The 20,519-nt window shown below is 38.8% G+C and overlaps 1 protein-coding gene across 1 annotated transcript in view; it reads right to left on the bottom strand.

The window, feature by feature from the left end:
- Nucleotides 1-20,519, bottom strand: part of LOC118653373 (teneurin-1-like) — a 64,646-nt gene that overhangs the window by 31,623 nt on the left and 12,504 nt on the right. The window contains exons 4-5 of the mRNA XM_036304118.1: nucleotides 18,761-18,977; nucleotides 969-1,088 (exon numbers count right to left, since the gene is read on the bottom strand). Of these exons, the coding sequence (XP_036160011.1) occupies nucleotides 969-1,088; nucleotides 18,761-18,977 (337 nt within the window). The remainder of the gene's footprint in view (nucleotides 1-968; nucleotides 1,089-18,760; nucleotides 18,978-20,519) is intronic.

The following is a 20,519-nucleotide window of genomic DNA, read 5'->3' as shown; positions in this document are numbered from 1 at the left end:
AGTTGAAAACTAAATTCAGTTAGCCGAAGTTGAACGATTAACAACTCCAGAGTGGTTTGGAATTGATCGTAAGTTCTTGAAATGAGATAGTTTCTCACACTGTAATAAAGCTCCAAGCCAACTGGCCTGTTTATGTGAGTACTGAAGTGGCTTGTCATGAGTATAACATTCTAAGGGTAGCCACCTGGAGACTTAGGGTACCTCAAAGTCATTATTACAATGTTCCTGAGCATCATAAATAGATACTTTTGGATGCATGGTTCTATTGGCTCAACTGTTCTAATAAATGTCTGTCTAAACAACAGCAACAAAAATGTTTCTGTGAGCAAATCCATTTCAAGGAAGAAAAGATTTCCCCTAGTGGTTGTGCTTCCCAAGTCTCAGAGAACCTTGAGAAGCCCTTAGAGAGCAGCTTTGTGGTTGGAGCTTAAGGTTAAATCACTATGGTTATATAGACACCAAAGGCAATTGGTTAGGCTGACCGTGCTTGTCAACCAGTTTCAGACACTAGTAAAATAAGCAGTCTAGGAAGGACACATTTTTACAAAAGTCTTAATGTCGTTGAATTCTATACTTTTGAGAGAAACATTTTGGACACATTTATTTCTAAAATATTTTGAGGCTGTCACAGAAGAACAGCCTGTGTGGTCCATGGCTCCCTCTTTACTACCTGCATCACCTCACTGAATGTTGAAGCTGGCTTTATAAATGGAATTAGATGGAGGCTAGAAAACTTTTCACATGATCAGGGTTTCAAGAAGATTTGAGAGTATGAGTACAGGGTTAGAAGAGAAATTTGGTTTGATTTAGGTGGGGAATAGAGGAGATAAATATCACCAAGGACTTTTCAAGATACAGCCAGAAGAAAGATGGGCTTACAAGCATTACATCCCCTGAGGCCTGGTTTCACTCATGTTTAGAAGTCAGTATTTGGCCCCCATCAATGATCAGAAGCAATATTGACCTACCTTCCATCTTGCCGGCTGATGGTAAACCCATAATCACTGTGGTGCAAGAAACTAACATTCACCCCTACTAGGGGGGTTCCATCTACCGCCACCACTTGGCCTCGAATCACACAAGCACGCCTGTAACACAAAATCAAAGACAAATATGAAAGCATGTTGAAACCAGAGTCTAGAAGCCAAGTTGGAGAAACTTTGGAAAACACAGTCAAGTATAACAAAGAAAACAATTTCACCAACCAGTAGTAACTACTAATAACATGTTGGGGAGGGTGTGCGTATCATTTTCACCCACCAAAATTGGGATTATGCTCAGTATAGTTCTGTATACAGATATTTTTAAGTTAATAGTATATTATTAACACTGTTTAATGTAATAAGAAATTACCTAATATAGCTTTTTGTTATTATATAAAATAGCCTTAAATTAATATTCCTTAACTTGTTTAAGCCATTTCCTATTTTAGGACATTTTGTTGTTTTTTGATTTTTTCTGCATTGAATTTTTTATTATTTCCTTGGGAGACAGTCTTAGCTGTGGGAGGATATTTTTCTGTTATTAAAACTAATTATATTATTTAATATATAATACATTGTAGATATGACTGAAATCCCTGCTGACCACTTCCATCTTAGTTCCTGCTCTTCTCCCCAGAAGTAATCGGCAGTATCACTTTGTTATATGCATTTTCTATGCATTTACATACACAGGTGTGAACATTTTTAAGCCTCTTGGTACATATTGCCAATTAGCTTTACTGGAATAACAATTTTCTACAATAACTAAGCAGACTTAGTTGGGTGAATTTTAAGAGTTAAAGTCTGCAAAAGAGACATGGTCTCTGACTATAGTACCCTATTTCTCTTGCCTAATTGACATAAAATATTTCAGGAAGGTTTCCTTTAAACAAATGTGTTTCATACTTACCCAAGAATGGGATTCCATTAAACTAATTCTTAAACCAGGTCTGTTTCCAAAAGGCACAGTCCACTAAACCAAGTATACTTTTGGCTCTAGCTTTGCCAACAAGTTGTAACAAATTTCAGTATCTTGGTAGTTAGGAGAGCCAAGGGGCAAATCGCAACAAAGATTTTTCCCTGCTCCACTGTTATTGGGGGATAGCAGGGGATGGCAGGGAGTTTTTCACTGGAGTTCAATCCTAGTTTTGGCAGCTGAGCACTAGAATGTACATTTTTCTAGCTGGAGCTGGTAGGGTTAAGAAAGTCTGTGCAAGGTCAATGGTTTTTCCTGGCATCGATATCAGATTTTTCACCAAGTGGGATACAGGGTATCCAGGGAAGCTAAATCTTGGGTTAAAAGGAGCCATGTTGCCCTGACCAGTGTGGCTCAGTGGATTGGAGCCTTGTCCCATAGACCTGGGGATGGTGGGTTCGATTCAAGGTCGGGGCATGTGCCTGGGTTGCTGTGAGTTCCATCTGCTGTTGGGATTCTTATAGGAGGAGCTGATTTCTCTCTCTCTCTCTCTCTCTCTCTCTCTCTCTCTCTCTCTCTCTCTCCCCCTCCCTCTCTCTCTCCCTCTCCTTTTCCTGCCAAGATCAAGTAAAAAAGGGCACATGTTATTTGGGCAAATATGGCTTTCCAAAGTAACCATAATTTCATCCTGGCATTATACATTATTTGAACAGAGTCAGCAATTCAAGGCCATGTATCTAAAGACTCATGGCCACATAGATCATTTGCGTGAGAGAAAAAAAAATCTCTGAAATACCAGCCAAAACTTGTTTTATATGCTATAGCTAATAAACTTCACTAGTAAAGTTTATTGCAATCAAAGGAATTGGATATGTTATATGTATAGGATTTATCCTGATTACCTAAGGCCTTCCCACAACACAAACTACACACCATTAAGTATTACACAGGGTAAGCTAGTATAATTGTTGCTATAAGTGTTTTTGTATATTGAGCTCGTAGACCCAAATTCCTAGTTCTGATGTAGATCAGTGGGTTTCTGTCCAACGAGCTGTCCATTTAATGAATTCTTTATGTCATGGTTCTGAATGGCATGGTAATGGCATATTGACACTTGCTTTGGCTTGTCTGATTCCCCCAGTGTCTTTTGGGAAGATCTTGAAATACCATTTGTTCTAATAGAGAAGACAGTTGAAAGTCATTGAATTCTGGATTTTGAACTAATCCTGAGAGATCTGGTCTCATTTCTAAGTTCTATGTAACAAGAAATGAAAATAAAAGGAGGATTCTAGTTATACTAGTAGACAGTAACATTTTACAAAGCAAAATTTAACAAGTTGGGTATGAATTAAGTATAAACAAGCTGAGAAAACCTCCTGCAAAGTATATAGGAATTGGAGCCAGAGGGGCTGAGAAGAGACTGTATGTTAATGAGGCCAAACCAGTTGAAAATCTGTTAAACATTGTTTCCTGAGCCCTAAGTGCTGATGGCTTTTTGGGGGGTGTGGTGGGACGTAGTTTTTTGGGGAGTGTAGTGGGACGTAATTGTGAACTTGCCAAGGCTCTACCAGTTAACAAGGTGGCCTTTGCAACAATAATGCATACCTAGGTAGTAGCTGATTCCCTATTGGCAAGATAATTCTACCCTTGCTCATTTTATTTGTTCACATTAATCTAGACATTGTGTCTTCCCACAGCTGTATTAGGCTCAATTATTTATTTTTTTATTTTGTCAAGCCTAGTTGGCATTATTTGCTCATATTTTATGACAGATACAGACCTCTTTTCTTTGCTGCTCTTTTATTTCCTATACAGCTTATATTTATGAAGGACCAGGCTGGTGAGTGAAAGTCTCATAAAAGTCATCATTAGTCTGTGCATTTCTCTTGTATTCCTTTCTCCCTTCATTCAGTATCTCATTCTGAGTAGACTTGTCTTTAGACTCTTTTGCTCTTTAGTATTCATCGTATTTTATGAAGCACACAGATTTGTGTGATAACAACTCATCAAAGTCATCATTATTCAAGACATTGTCTACCTGTTCTTCTTCTCATTCATTTCTCTCTTCATCAGTCATAAATAATGTGCAGACTTATCTTTTAACTCCCCTACTTTTTTATTCCCCATATATTATGATCCACATCAACTCACAGCATATGATAAAGCCCCATAAAACTTATTATTTTACATTTATCAGCATTGAACTCTCTTTGTAATGTACTAGATTTTAAATGTTTTAAGATTCTCTGTATCTTGCTGCATTTGCTCCCATTATTTACATACTCCATGTCATCCATTTTTCACAAGAATAACTCTTAGCTCCCTTTATTTCTGGATTACTAGTACTTACCACAATCTTTGATCAACATCAGTCATCCTGCGTCAGTGTAATTTATCTAAATTTTGGGACAGTATTAAACTATTCTTTTTACATTTGCAGTAATCTTGATTGTCACTGCATGTAGAAACCTGGGGAAAATTCTTCTCAGGCAAACTCTCCATTTCAAACAGAAAGCTTGAGTTCACTTGCTTCCCCAGGCTACTTCAGCCTCAGATGACCACCAGAGAACCTTCATATATATTCTTGGCAAGAATGGTGTATTGTGCCACTTATTCAGCTCAACTGCCATTTTGTGAACTCCCAGCTTCTGAACTCAATTTTCTTGACAATTGTGAATATGCTTTATTTTTCCTGATTCACACAGGCGCTAAAATATAACAACCTCATTTATATATTCTGTTCAGATTATGCTTCTCATATCCAAGGCAGCTTGTATAATTCATCTTTTTCCTAGGTTAGATCCTTGCTGAAGTACTGAGGGGTACATGGTGAGGGGCCTGGCTTTGGTAGTACCACAATCATGCTTTCTGTGCTATTCATCATTACCATTGTGGCACATCCCTGTCACCTCTCCCAGAGAGTCTCTGTATCCTTTAAATTGTAATCTCAATGAGGCAGCCATACTTGGCATGTCCTTCATCTCTCTTGGGGAAACATCTTGAGCTCTTAAAGTTTTGCCACATCAAACTAGCCTCAACATGAGTCTGAATTCTTCAAGGACACAGGACTCTACTGGACTTTTCAAATCAGATGATAGAAGCTACTGTCTGGGCTGTCATGGAGGGGGCCCTGCATATGTATATTGCAGGTAAGTGCTCAGTGTGACTGTCTATTTTGTTGGTGTGTGTATGCTCGCATACTCTGAATGCTATTCCATCTTTGCCTGGGGTTTTCCTTCTTTGATTCAGACATGGGTGAGATGCTTTGCTTTCCTGGAAGCTTTATAAAGAAGAAACTCTCCCTGCTGTTGTGGGTTACAGCACGTGAACTTGAACTTAGATGGACATGCCCAATGTGACTTTAAAAACATGTATGGGGGGGAATCACCCCTCACAAGTGTCTCTTTTCCTGTTCTCTGGAGAATACAGGCTGCTGCCAAACTGTCTACTTGCTGTCATTATTCTAAAGCAACAACCCCAAAGGAATTGCTTCTCCCTTTACTTAAATGCTGAATCCTCTTGGTGTTTGGAGCTTGGCCTGAAGAACAGGGAATCATGGGAAATGCAAGTCAGACTACACTTTACTGAGAGCCTTACTTAAACTAACAAGCTGCTTGTTAGACAGTTTTGATTCAAAAGGTCTAATTTATTCCATATTTGCTATTTTCATAGCATAGTCAACTTATTTCCAGTCTTCAATAAACTCTTGGTCCCATTCTCCTATTCCCTTATTTGTTGTCTTTTGTCTTCCTTTGTCAAATTTCCAATATTCATTCAACACCTCAGGCAAAAACATTAACCTCAAGCACAAAAGTTGGGTTGAAAAACAAGGCTGAAAACTAAATTGCTGAAAGAAGATGTAATTTACTGCATTGTATTTCTGATTAGAATCTTTCTTAAGGAAATGAGGCTCAGGACTGGGAAAGTTACAGCTATTTGATTTTGTTGCTAACATAAGCATAAGCAACTTTTGAAGGGTAACATATAAATTGGGGACCTGGCCAGCAGGGGATCTAGCATCAGGTGGGCAGGTTAGGTGGTTTTCTCCATGGGAATAGATGAACTCCTTTCCACAGGTGACAGCTCTGGTCAAGAGTTAGCAATGAGAAAGACTGGGCTGGGAGAAGCCACATGAATCCTCTGCTCACTAGTGTTGGAATCCTGCCCTGTAAATTCCTTTATGAGCTGTCAGTTGGTTCAAGTCTCCAAGGAACAGAAACCTATTGCAGAGCGGGTGTGGTTGGATGGTTCTCCTGACATCTTCTCCTGCTGGATTCTTAGAGCCAGAGTTGTAGATTGTGCTATTTGGACTAAAGCATTGCTGTTTCAGGTCGCTATTAGAATGCAAATACCTGAATGGTTGGGGCAAAGGGCTTAAGCTGTCCTCTTATCCCCTGCCAAAATGCGATGAATTAAGACTCTTCTCTTGAGTGTAATTTTGGGACTGTGGTGCTGGTCCTCACTCCTTCCTGGTTATCTTTCTCTCATACGGACCACTGATTCTCAAACTTGATCCTGCACCAGATCACCTGGAAGGCTTGATAAAACAGACTGCTGCCCCAACCCAGCGTTTCTAAATTTGGGCACCACTGCTTTAGGGAAGGCAAGACCAGTACATAATTAGTCAATTCAAATGTATGAACTGAGGAGGGAGGCAGGGGACGTAAACCATATAAAGGTAGACAAGTCACCAAGTGGTTCACAGTCTTACCATTATGCAATCTGTGAAGAATGACTTTTTAACTCTTCATACACACTCTGGGAAACGGTTTGCAAAACTGTAGTTTGGAGAGTCATGTTGAAACTGTCATGACAAAGTGACAGTTGGACTAAAAGAAGAACTGTAGGGTCTGTTGAAATCCAGTGATTATAAAATGGAAAAATGTTTTAACCTGATTTTTCTGTCCCAAATAAGTGTCAATTTCTTCCTCACCCTTATTATTCTCATTAGATAGTGCTCATATCTGTGTTATTGCACTTGGCATAGCCTGTCTTAGGTAAGAGTTCTGTATCTGTCTGTCCTCCCTATTAGATAGTCTATGGCAAGGACTGTGTGATTTTCCTCTCTGCATCCTTCCCAGTGTCTGGTGTACACACCGCGTGCTCAAGAAAGCTTCAGAGAATTTCCACTCAAATATTTTTTATATGAAGTTGTAAGATACTTGCCACCTACCCTCATGGCACTGCTTCAAGGGTTTCAGAGACTACTTCGAGGTTCCTATGTGACAGATACCTTACAGTTCAGTTATTAGAAGCCAGCATTCTGGGTTGTGTATTATGACTTTCTCATCATAAGAGTTTTGTTTGATAACTGACTACTTCAGAGAATTAAATAGTACCACTGTGACTCGAATGAATAGTCCTCCTCAAATGCTTTATTTATGAACACTAACCCCATTATTCCTTTATATATTACCATATAATGATGATTTGATATTTCATAATTTATATACATTTGAGGGTTCTCATATTCAGATATTTGAGGGGTTTCCACACAACAGGTAATGTTTTTTTTAATACGCTATCTAAGCTATTACTGCACCATGAAAACATTTCATGTTATAGCATAAACCTGTTTTCGATGTTCTGAAAATGCGAATGCAGTGAATGTTCTTATGCAAACCCAATAAAGTCTCATTAGTTTTTAGTTAAATAGAGCAGGCTGATTTAATCCTACTCAATTGGTCACTAGCCCAAATAAATAATACCTACCAAATAGGTGACATTAAAAGCAGCTGGGAGCATTACCCATCAACATTCTAGGGCTCTGGGACAGGTGGTGCTATTGAAAATGCAGATAGCTTTTTAAGCAGAATTATTTTCCTCATGGCTAGTGATGTTTCAAGTAAAACAAAATGGGGGCACTCACCCTGAGGTAGGGTGGCTATTTTCCCATCTGCCCTGGTAATTGCTTGTCAAAAGTAGGCTTGCTTTGGATGCCTGAGATCCCCAAAGTAATGGGAAAAAGATCAAGTGTTTTGAAGCAATAAGAAAACTGACGACACAGTCACATTTTCAGGACTAAGTGCCAGTTTGTTTCATTTGGACACATGTTTATTTTTGTCCAGAATTTGAATCCTGAAATATTTGTCCTGTAAGCCCTTGCAACTCTTAAACAGTCTCAAGTTTTTGTTTTTTGGTTCTTTCTTTTTTAAAAAATTTGTTTTGTTTTTGTCTGTTTTACACATTACTCAGATGGTTTATCTTTGTAATCAGCCTTATGGGGATTTATTAACCTCATTAACCTTTCCTGTCACTTCTGTGTGAATCTGCCCTTCCAATAATGGGATAGTCATTAAATGTAGGGAAAGTCTGTGCTGTTGGCTGTAGCTTGGCCATGGATGACTGTTCCCTTCACAGAGGAAAAAAGGTGGCCTAGCTCTGTCCACACTGCTTCTAGCTCTGACTTGCTAGTAATAAATGTTGTGACTTTTCCTAAGAAATGAAATTGTTCTTGCTGTCATCTGTGCCTTACAGAAAGTTCTTCTCTATCTTATCCTCAATCACCTCACAAAGATGCCATAACCAAAAAGTTACCCAATAAAAAGATTGCCTTTTGAACTCACTTTTTAAATTATATTTAATTATGTACCCTGATAATTATTAAGTACTAGAGGCCTGGTGCACAAAAATTTGTGCACTCGGGGGTGTCTCTCAGCCTGGCCTGTATCCTCTCACAGTCTGGGACCCCTCAGGGGATGTCTACCTGCTGGCTTAGGCCCGCTCCCTGGGGGGAATGGACCTAAGCTGGCAGTCAGACATCCCTCTGGCAGCCCGGAAGCCCTCGGGGGATGTCCACTTGCCAGCGGGGAGCAGCCCTAAGCTGCAGTCGGACATCCTTAGCGCTGCTGAGGATGTGGGAGAGGCTCCTGCCACCACCCCTGTGCTGGCAGCCGGCAGCCTGGCTTGTGGCTGAGCAGAGCTCCCCCTGTGGGAGCGCACTGACCACCAGAGGGCAGCTCCTGCATTGAGCGTCTGCCCCCTGGTGGTCAGTGTGTGCCATAGTAACCAGTCATTCCCAGTTGTTCTGCTGTTAGGGTCAATTTGCATATTACCCTTTTATTATTTAGGGTATATAATATTTATATGTATATATTTGTGTGAATGTTTAGTAGGCACTTATGAGTCAGGTGCTGTGCCAGGCAATTTCTGTATCTTATTTCATTTAATGTCAACATAATCCTGAGTAGGTACAACTATTAGTCCTGTTTTAAAAATGAGAAACAGATTCAGAGAGGTTAAAAAAGTGCTCGAGATAACACAGCTAAGTAGTTGGTGGAGTGGTGGAGGGCTCTTGAGCTGACCTGGACCCTAAAGGGCCTGACCCGTAAATAGATCTTTCATAAGGTGTGAAAAATGTGGGCACAAATGAAAAGAAAGTGCTCACCTACAAAGATGCTGCTATCCAGAGGACATAATTTCCTGTAGACATTTACCAATTGCTGAGCACTTTCTATGTGCAGGGTGTGTAGTGGAGGGAGATGAGCTACAACTCAGTCTTTCTCCTCAAACATGAATTAATTCTGCCCTCTCTAGGGATGCATTTAGATGATAGAACCAGCTAGAGACAAAGCAAGCAAACAATATGGCTAAGAAGTAGGTGGTAAAGATTTGAGCCTTTGGTATTTTAAACTTAAATGAGCAGTAAGATTGATAAAATATTAGATAATATTTATTCACACTGAGATAATATGTAGATAGCTACCGGTATTACTCATCACAATTATTAAGCATCTCAGAATAGCTAAGTTTCAAAATATCACAAATAAGCACTTGAACAGCTTTTTGAATATTTGTGCTCTGATTTCTTTTTCTATTCTTTGCTTAAGAGTATCTGCAAAGAACTGAAAGTCACACATTCTTTCTTTCTGGTACCTTTAGGTATTGACTGATGATTTCAGGAGCTAGTCAGCACTATAAACCTTAGAACCTTCAGCACTTTGTAATTTTTCAAATGTGTCTTGAATATGTGCTTCCTGAACTTTAGCATTAAACAAAACAATTGTCAAAATCAGAAGATCCCGTCTTCATACACGTAATACCTTTCATATAAATGAGATCAAAGTGCTTTATGAGCAGGTAGCAACCATCTCACTTCCCACTTAGGACAACTGCAGAAATGAAAAGCAAAGGCAGTTGCTCAGGCAAAGCAACATGGGAACACAAATAGAATTACAAGGAAACATGGCTGAAATAAGCCACACTTGTGGGCAGGTCATGTGCAGTGCATCCCTTTAGAAAGAAAGGTGAACACAAGATAGATTTATGGATGCTGATGCCTTAGACAGAGCTCCCCCATGTCCTTATTTTATTCTATGTATTCAGCAATTGTTGCAGTGTGTGTTTATCAACCCCTCGTTGTGTACCTGGTATAATGTATTCCAAATTCCTAGATGAAAAGTACACAAAAATCTGCCACTAGCAAATAGACTTGGAGGTCCTTAACTAACTGATTTAGGAAAGAGTTAAACACAAAGCATACAGATTCACATCTGTACCTCAGCAAAATTACAAAGATTATGTTGTAGACCTTCTGGGGGTTACCTGTACACAGATGAAACTGTTAGTTCCATGAATGCTTGAATACTGTAATAACATTATGTTTCCTTATAAATATTCTAAAATATAAGCTCTTATTACCTCTTCTCTTTCATCATTCCAAATCAGTAAATGGTTTCTATATATCTGACCTCTTTTAGGTTTCACGCTAATTGATGAAGGGCTGCTAGTTTTCTTTTTCTTTTCATGACTAACAATCTAGGGATGTTGCTGATTTCTCTTTTTAGAGGTTGCTCAGTTTGTCTGAGGTATTCAAGTTTTTTCAATGCAGTTCTGGAAGATAGGCAACCCATCCACTTACCAGTAAAATCTAGTACAGTAATCAGCATGTAGTAATTCCTTGAAAGGTTTACCTCACCTTCCATTTCACACAATGCCATGGAGTCTTAATTCAGTGAGCACCTAAAAGTCACTGCCAGTCTGCGGCTTGTGTGACAATCTATTGCATAAGGGTCCAGGTGGCAGTCATGCCAAGATCATCTAACATCTAGATTGAATGCTATGAGGTCTCTGCTCTAGTGTCACCTCCCAGAGAGGCTTGCCTAGACCACTCTGTCTAAAATGGTCATTCTTTGTACCTACATGTTCTTTAAAAAAAAAATATATATATATATATATATATATATATATATATATATATATATATAAATTGATTTTAGATAGAGAGGAAGGGAGGGCGATAGAGAGATAGAAACATCAATGAGAGAGAGAGAGAGAAACCTCAATCAGCTTCTTCCCTACTGGGGATCAAGCCTGCAACCCAGGCATGTGTCCTAACTGTGACCCCCTGGTTCATGGATCGACACTCAACCACTGGGCCACAATGGCCGGGCCCTAATTGTTCTTTATCTCACTTGACAGAACTACCTGACATTTGCCTTTTTCATTATTATCAGTCTTCCTCCATCGACTATATGGGGAAGGCACTTTGTCAGCTGGAGCCCAGAGCCTAGGGCAGTGCCTACCACTGGATGAATAAATGAACCAAGTAAACACTGGAATGTTCATAAATCTCAAGAATGAAAAAATTAAACTTCTCCAATGTGCATTATCTTGATAGAAATGGTCAGAGCTATCATTACAAATGATGCCAAAGCAACGTTAGTAGAAATTTTTTTTGTTGTGGTAAATGGGAATTTTTTAAAATGATCATTTTTTTTCCTTGAATTCATCTGTCTAATAAAAACCATTTTAAATTGTAGAAAAAATTATGTATAGCCCCAAATATCAAAGGGTGAGACTTCTTGCAAACAGTTATGCTCCTCACTGTCTAAATAAGCTTTGTATTTTTTCTTGAAAGTCATCAATAATCTCCTGTGTGTGTCAATTTTAGCAGCACTCACATGAGTCAATTAGTTCCATCTCTGAGTTACTGCTGAAAACGTCCGGGTCAGTCTCACTTCTGTAATTGTTCAATGACTTTGTCTCATTTGCTGGAATGCCTCTTGTCTTAGTCATTTAGGTTGCCTGACTGCCTTCATCGGAGCAGTTGAACTTGAGATCCCTTAGCTGACTAACTCTAAGCTCCCTTAGAAACCTGATATTCCATAATTCACAGAATTTATTGCAATTTGTAATTAATTTTATTATTTATGTATTTACTTGATGTTTTGACTCTCCTCCACTAGATGTAAGGGGAGTTCTGTGAATACGGGAACTCTGTTTCCTTTGTTTACCCCCATCTGCACAGTTCCTGGCACAAAATGGGTACTCAAGAACTACTTGTTGAATAAATGGGTGAATACATATCCTCATCACTTTATAAAAAATGAGTTGAGATCAGAATATTATATTACAGTAGGGATAGCAGAGGACTTTGGTATCTCCTTTAGAGGGAGTTAAAGTCCTCAGTTACTCTGAAAATACTAACATTTTAATAAAATAGATATTTTTTAAAACCAGTAATTAGTATCTGTCTAGTATGGTCATTCTAAATGCTAATCTCTATATTTGAGATCAGCAGCAGGGCTTGGTGGGGTTGGGCAAAGGGAAGGGAGATGGGGACATCTGTAATAGTGTCAACAATAAAAATAAAGTAAAAAAAAAAAGATCAGCAGCTTCTGCAGCAATAACCATCTTCTTGCAACCTTCCCCATAACCCCAGTCTGATTCAATAACTCATTTTGCTATTCACAAGATTTAAAATGGTATAAATTCCCAGCTCAACTAAATGCAGAAAAGCATGTTTTATTAAACAAGTGGTGGTAAGTAATTATGGCTGTTACCAGGTATCATGAATAATCAGGAGAGTGAATCAAGATTTTATTATTGAGTGGGGTGTAATAAAGGAGGGGAAGGCTTGGGTAAGTAAAGAGTTTGCCAAGACTTTCATGCTGAAGGCGCTTGCAGTGCTTCAATTTGTTTGGGCACTTGATTTTGTTTTCTTCATGGCACTTCAATATCACATACCACAGTGAGCCAGTTAACAGCAGTCTTCCTATTGATTTCCTGATATTGCTCTTTATTTTATAATTTTTTCTCAGTTCTAAATTTTGATTATCTAGCCCACTGAAGGCAGAGAGGATTATTGATGCTTATACAAAGTTATAAATGATGTCAATTATGGGCAGGCTCTGACAGTGCTGACATGCCTCATAAATTAACAAAAAAAGAATACTTTCTTAATGTTGTATAATCACTTCATCTTTTAGGAATTGTTCCTACACTATTTGGGGGACAGTAATCTTTTAAAATTTATTTTTCTTATATTTTTATTGCTTTCAGAGAGGTAGGGAGAGGGAGAGAGAGAAATATCAATGATGAGAGAGAATCATTGATCGGCTGCCTCCTGCACATTCCTTACTGGGGATCAAGCCCACAACCCAGGCAAGTGCCCTGACTGGGAATCAAACCGTGATATCCTAGATCCTAGGTCGATGCTCAACCACTGAGCCATGCCAGTTAGACTGGAGAACAGTAATCTTACCTTTAGTCTGGTTGCACATTTCAAAATTGACTTATTTGATGTCCTAATATCATCTTTGTGTTCTAGGCAACCAAAGTGATTCTTTCCTTAGCAAATATGAGAAGGGCACTTCAATATCACTACAACTAAGCCACTCACTTACTCATTCCTTTTTTTCACCTGCTTTTTGCCAGGTACTGTTTTAGGATCTGGGGATACAGTAGCATGGTAGATTAAAGATGGCCACAAATCCTTTGATACTTCTATCATCAAGAGGTGGGATTTAGGTCCCTTTATTTTAATCTGGGCAAGCTCTGTGACTGCTTTGTCTAACAGTATATTGCACAACTATGACTCTTAAAACTTCTGGACTCAGGCCTTAAGAGACTTGTATCTTCCATTTCCTGTCTCTTGGAACACTCCCTCTTAGAACCCTGATCCACAGTGTAAAAGCTCTGACAAACCCAAGCCAGGCTGTCCTGCCAATATGAAGCCCAAGTAAAAAGTTTGTGTGTGGAAAGAGAGATTCCTGACTGCTGTTCACTGTTCCAGCCCCTAGCCCACCCCCAGCTATATGAGTTATCCCAGCTGAGAGTCCAAATCTCATGGAGAAAAGACAAGCCATCCTGGTTATACTCTACCTGAATTTCTGACCCTTAGAATCATAAAATACAATAATAAAAATTGTCTTATTCCATTATGTTTTAGTTTGCTACACAGTGATAGGTAATCAAAACAAGGAAAGAACAAATCAGACTTGGTCCTTGTCCTCACAGAACTTAAGATTATCACAGTTAAAACAACTCAGAGCTAATATTGTACATCCCTGTGTGGTGTAAGAAATTGAAATATAGCAGCTTAATAGAAACTAGGTAGAAGAAACCTAGCATCTTGTTTATCTTCTTTGTTGTGTACCCTATTAACAGTGCTATTATGTGCCTAGTGCTATACTGAGTCTGGTCCCAACTCTAGAACTTTTCAACTAAGGGTAGGCATTCTACCAGGAGTGGGCACAGGAGGCTGCCACAATTGCACCCAGCAGCATTGCTGCAAATGTTCAGATTTTTAAATTGTTCTTAAAACTTATTCTAAGTGATAAACATAATAGTCAAATATTTCTCAACATACACATCCTTCTCATAGAAAGTGAACATTTTGCTTTTATTATGGTGGGACCTAGATTATGTGAAGTCATGACTGATGGGATGGAAGATGCTATAGGTTAAAATCCACTGCCCTGGGGGAGCTTATTAGTGTAAGATGTGAGGCAGAGTGTATAGCAACTTATTCAGGAGGTGTACACAAGCATCCCAGTAAATATTGTTTCATTGATGTGTTTTCTAGTTCATGTTCAGTAATAACTTTTTTCTCTTTTTAAACCAACATAGTAAAGTTTCAAAAATTCAGTAAAAAGTTAAGGTTAGATTTTTAAAGACTCTCAGGGAAATAGATCAGAAAAAAACACAAATAAATACTAGAGGTCTTTCCAAGAAATTCTATAGAAGCTCTGTAGTCCAGAGGTTACAAACTCTGGACTTTTTTTTCACCTGCTTACATATAATAACATATGTAATTATATATGTTATTACAAATAATTACAAATAATAATTACAAATGCCATCAGGGCCAGGCATGACACTGAAAGTGAGGGAAGTGAGCCAGGTGTCAAGATAGTGAATGGTGAGCTAGAGAGGCATATCCCATCCAATCCAGAGGGGAGCTTGCTCTCAGCTCAGAGCACCTATGCCATGTCCATGGGCCCAGAGATGCAAACTTTGTAAGTTTCCTAGACAAGCAAGACATTCCAATTTTTTCTATTCGATTTCCTAATTCTAAATGTTGGGCCAAATGAAATACATCTGTGGGCTGATATTAAGCAATCTCTGATGTAGACACTTGACATGGATTGATGTGGATATCGGCCTCTCATAGCTACAAAACAGACAAATGAGTTTGGCCAGACCTTGCTGTCAGTGGTTGCAGTAACCCTGGTAAGATTTTGTTTTTTAAACGCACTTCTCCATTAGTGATGGCGAGTGAAATGTCTGGCTTTGCAAATTACTGCTGTCACTTAGTTTAATGTACTCTTGTTTTTACATATTTATAAAAACCTTTTACATTATTAATAGTGATTAAATGCTTAGACACTGAAGATCAATAATGCTTCTGTTCACCTATTTACATTATTAAAAAGTAATAAGTCATACAGAGCACGCAGAATATGTGGTTTACTTTGTAGTCATGTTTGGACGAGACTGAAAAAAAGAAAGGCTACCGGGTAAAATGTATTTAGCAAAAACGGTAATTGAGTTGGGCTTGTTAGAGACTCCACTGTGGGCAGGGTGCATGTTCACAGTTACAATGCACCATCATGGGGCACAGGGGCACACATTCCATGTGCTTCACATGCCAATGCAGCAAATTCAGAACAAGAAAGTCTAGTCTCACTTGGATGCACAAGGCTGAACAGTTATTTAACCTTTTTGTGTCCTTGCCACCGTGTTTAGCTACAAAGCCTTTTAATGGTGGCAGCACTCAACAGCGAGTCATCTGCATGGGTCATGTTTTGCCAGTAGGCAAATGAGCCCCTTGGCACTTCTTTCTTCATCTGCCTACCCAGCTATCTTTCAATTACATGGCAAAAGCAAAAACGCAGAGTGGTTCACCTGATTATGGCACATAAGTGTTCTACAGCAATTTGAGGAGAGCCACTCCACAGTCAGGGATGAATAAGGGCCATAAGTCCTTTTAAGGTCATCAGCTATCCTAGCCTTCTAGGTAGCCAAAGTGGCTCAGCCTAGTGGTTTAGAGTCAGCTCTAAGTATCAGTCTGCTTGGGTTCAAATGTTGACTATGACACTCATTGCTTGTAACCTGGGGCAAAAGACATAATTGACATCTCAGTTCTTGTTGTCTCACCTGACATGTGGGGATAATAACAGTGTCTACCATATAGGGCTTTTGTACGATTCAATGAGATAACACACGTTAAGACTTAGTACAAGACCTGACACATAGTAAGTGCTCAATAAAAATTTCCATGTAGCAAAAGACCCACTTTACCAGTCATTCAATTGTGTTCTTCTATCAAGAGGAAGTTCATTAGCACAGGTTTGAAGTTTATAAATAATGTCAATAAAATGTGTTAGATTGAACTGGGTTTTTAAACATCACTTGGTTTCTAAGTTTCTTGTGTCGACACAGATGCCATTTGTCTAGTATACATTTGATCTAAGCCACCAGGTTTATTTAAGGACAAGTTGAAATTGGGCAGTTGTGGTATAACGGAAAGGTTACAAGAGTTGTTACAATCCAAACTCACTGGCTGTGTGGTGTTGGGCAAGTTATTTAATCTCTCTGAACCTTAGTTTCCTCATATGTAAAATACACCAATACAGATACCTACTTCACAGATATATTGTGATGTTAGAAAATAATGTTTGAGTGCTCTGCAAACTCTATGTACTATGTAGATGTAAGAGCTTGTGACAATGATTATTTATATATGTGATCAGAGTTGGATTTATTATTTTATCCAGAGTAACACTGCATGTGCTGATTTTTAGAGGAAATATAGTTAGATTGTGTGTCCTCAACTATTTCCCTTGGAAAAGGCCCATACCTTTTCTGACAGATTAGATGTGTCTGTAATAACCAAGACCACTGGATGGAGGAGACCTGCCATTCTGAATTCAAATGTGACTTGCAGAGCCAAATGATAACTTGGAACATTTAACAAAAGAATGAGGAAAACTCATCAAACCAGGAGGGCATTAACCACCACAAGTAATAGGTTTGTTCACTTGGTGAGCGGCTGCTGAGCACCACTGAAGCATGAATCTGAACAGCAGGGGTTCAAGTTTCTTCTCACTTTTCTAAGTTTATTGCTCAAACGCCCTGCTCTGGGTTACAATGACTTGTCTCTTGTCTCTCTCAGGTCCTGACTTTCTCACTTTACTTGAGTTCAGTGAGTCTTTTAATATAGCACCATGTCATGAAGGTTGTTATTTCTTTTTGGACTGACTTATCTATACATGGAGAAAGCCACAGAGTTTATGACTTAACATGACTTTACATAGGGAAATGGGAATAATGGCTGTTTTTTGTTCCCTTTGTTCCTCTGGTATACAAGAAATAATTCTCCACTAACTAAATAATTACTTTGACTGTAGCCCATTCAAAAGTTACCCCAGAGTTATCAAGTTGGGAGAAGTGCTTCACAATGGGAATGACTAAGTATCTTGGCAAAGGCAAGCTTTGACTAGATCACCTGGAAGAAAAGGCCTTTATTGTGATGCACTAGCATTTGGGTTTTCGGTTCTGACAGAGACCTAAAAGGTCAGAATGTCATAATAATAAAAATAATGAATAAGATTTACGTTTCAATAACAGTTATAGTACACAATCTGTGGGAAGAACGCTCAGTATTTTAAATTTGCATGCACATGTCCCCCCCCCCGCCCTTTTTCTTCTGTGTGTAGGTCTAAAGTGAGTTTTAATTTCCTTATATTGTCACTGGTTTCAATAAAACCTCTTGACTGAGTTTTTCTTGGGGACTGATACCATCCACCAGTACGCAACTGAGTGGGTGAGGTGCAGACTGAAGCTCCTGGACAAATAGTTTCCATGTTTATTTTTTAAGCTCCTGTTTGCAATAGTCTAGAAGCTAGTGAAATATCAGCTTGTGGTATGAACAAAGAAGGACAAATATAAGAGACCAGAAATGTTGACTTCAGTGACTTACTTATACCTCGTGTTAATGAGTAAAATATGTCATTGCTGAAGATGAAGCAGAGAATAACAATGAGCAAATTCATGTTATTACACTTCAAATAAGTAAGCAATTAAAAAAAAACTTTCTTCACCTAACGGGTTGGACTTTGGTCTCAGATCTTGAGTGACAACTCATGCATTTGAGCTTTCATAGAAGACAGATTTTCACAAGTCTTGCATTTCATGTTAGGAAGTCCAATTCACCCAATTCTTTCATATGGAAAAATTTACACATGGAATAAAACTTAAAGTTTAGCTGCTGAAATTCAAGAAGCTTTCAGGGATCAATCCAGAAGCTAAATAGTGAATTTGCAAATTATACTTCCATCTGTTTTTTGGGTTTTTTTTTTTGTCATTAAAAGACCCATCTATACTTCACTACAATTAATACACAACACAAGTGTGCGTGTGTGTGTGCCTATCTTTTATGATTTAGAATTTCTAGAAATGAGTTCTCTCCATTAACTAATCAGTAAGGGCGTGAACATTCCAGGTAAGCCTAAAAAATAACAATGTGGACTGGGTGGAGTGGGAAGTAACCTGATCTTTAGAAAATATCTTCCTTTCACATTTCAGGGAAAACATGACCACTGTTCATTAAAGAATAAAATAAATACACATATACCTGCTGTCAAATGAAATCTCTGGAGGAATGACATGAGTACTGTCCTTGCCAATGAGGAATTTGATTCGATCATAGAAGAGTCTTGAAGTATGCTGAGAGAATAGGGGTTGGCTTTGCTGAATGAGGTCAAGAGGGTCTGGTGAGCCCTGACAGAGAGGACTTATATAACAGTTGCTTTGTTGACAACAATCAGGGTCCACACAGTCCGTCAAACCATCTGGAAAAAAAAGTGTTGAAATGTAGCTTAAAAAGAAGCAACATAGTTTAAAATCGGCACAAATGGAGAAAAATCTGAATACAGTCAAGGATAACTGTCCATATATGAGTTCAGAATCTATTAAATCCACATGTCTCATGAATTATCACTCATTCTGAGTTTATATGGCACATCAGTAAAATTCAAATTATTTTGTTCATAAATTTTTCTTTCTTGATTTCTCTAGCATTTGTGGGCTGTATTATTACATTGTTTAGCATTTGGATAGAGTATTCTGTGAGATAGCACTCTTTAGAAGTTTCCTTTTCCTCAGCAAGACCATCCTCCAGGCTATAATTATTCTGAATTTCTAACACCATATACAAGTATGAGCACACAATTAACAAATTCTCACTAACTTGAATTTATGCTTTGTTTTTAAAGAGAAAGGAAGGGAGATGGAAAGAGAGAAACAACGATGTGAGAGAGCAACATCAATTGGTTCCTCACATAAAGACCTCAACTGGGGATCAAATCTGCCACCTGGGTATGTGCCCTGGTTGGGAATCAAACCCGAGACAGTTTGGTGCACAGGACAATGCTCCAACTGAGTCATACCAGCCGGGGCAATTTATTGGTATTTTAAAAAAATTTCCCAATATTTTATCAACTAGTAATTCAAAATAGAAATTGGTATTCCCATGTGGATTCTTCCTGAATCCACATTTATTCCAAGAAAAAAAATCACATAGAGGCTTTATTCCTTGGTAGAGGAAGGACGTGGGGGCACAGGGGTTACGGGAGGAGGGGAGACCATGGAGAATCTAATAGGTACAAAACACTGCATCAGGTGCTTGGGGAAGCAAAGAGTTTTATAAAACACCTCTTTTCCTGTTTTCAGGAGCTCAGGAGAAATAGGTATCTAAAAAAGCTGGCTTATACTAGTTTAAAATGCAGGGAGTGTTGTAAGAGAGTTGCACACAAAGAGAGAGGGTCAGAGTGATTAACAGCATATGGACACTTCATTCCACACCCAATAAGAAAAAAAAATTAAAGTTCTTCCAAGGTCCTCAAAGCAGACAAGTGGCCCTAATTTAGATGTTTAACAAGAGTAAATATAGAGATGCTAATCTTCTTGGCTTGTAGTAGAATAGGGAGGCTCAGACAGAGCAGTGGCTCCTTAGGCTGCTGAGGAAAGTTACTGGTACTGGTTCCATGCACCTCTTGTGCTTGCTCTCTCTTATTGACAGGCCTGCTCCCGCCAAGCTGGAGGGGGATGTACCACAGCTGGGGGCAATGAAAGCCAGGAACACCAAGAGTAGGTGGTTGGAACAGTAGCCTTAGGGCACCCAGCAAATATTTTTCCCCACATGAGGTCCTTTCAAATTCCATGTACCACAGACACAACTTTGATTTAAAATGCAGTTTGCTTCTTTCTTGCCATCGCTGTTTGTTCAGTGCACTTCTGCCCTGATTTCCACTTCTCTGCATACATATTTCTCTTTCACTGATGACAACTGTGGATTTGTTTCAATAAGAAGTCCCCTTCTTCTCTCCTTTCTC

The sequence above is a fragment of the Myotis myotis genome, unplaced genomic scaffold, assembly GCF_014108235.1.
Source record: "Myotis myotis isolate mMyoMyo1 unplaced genomic scaffold, mMyoMyo1.p scaffold_m19_p_4, whole genome shotgun sequence".
NCBI classification, from domain to species: domain Eukaryota; kingdom Metazoa; phylum Chordata; class Mammalia; order Chiroptera; family Vespertilionidae; genus Myotis; species Myotis myotis.
Note: the sequence above shows the minus strand (reverse complement) of the source record. Positions and strands in the feature narration are given on the sequence as shown.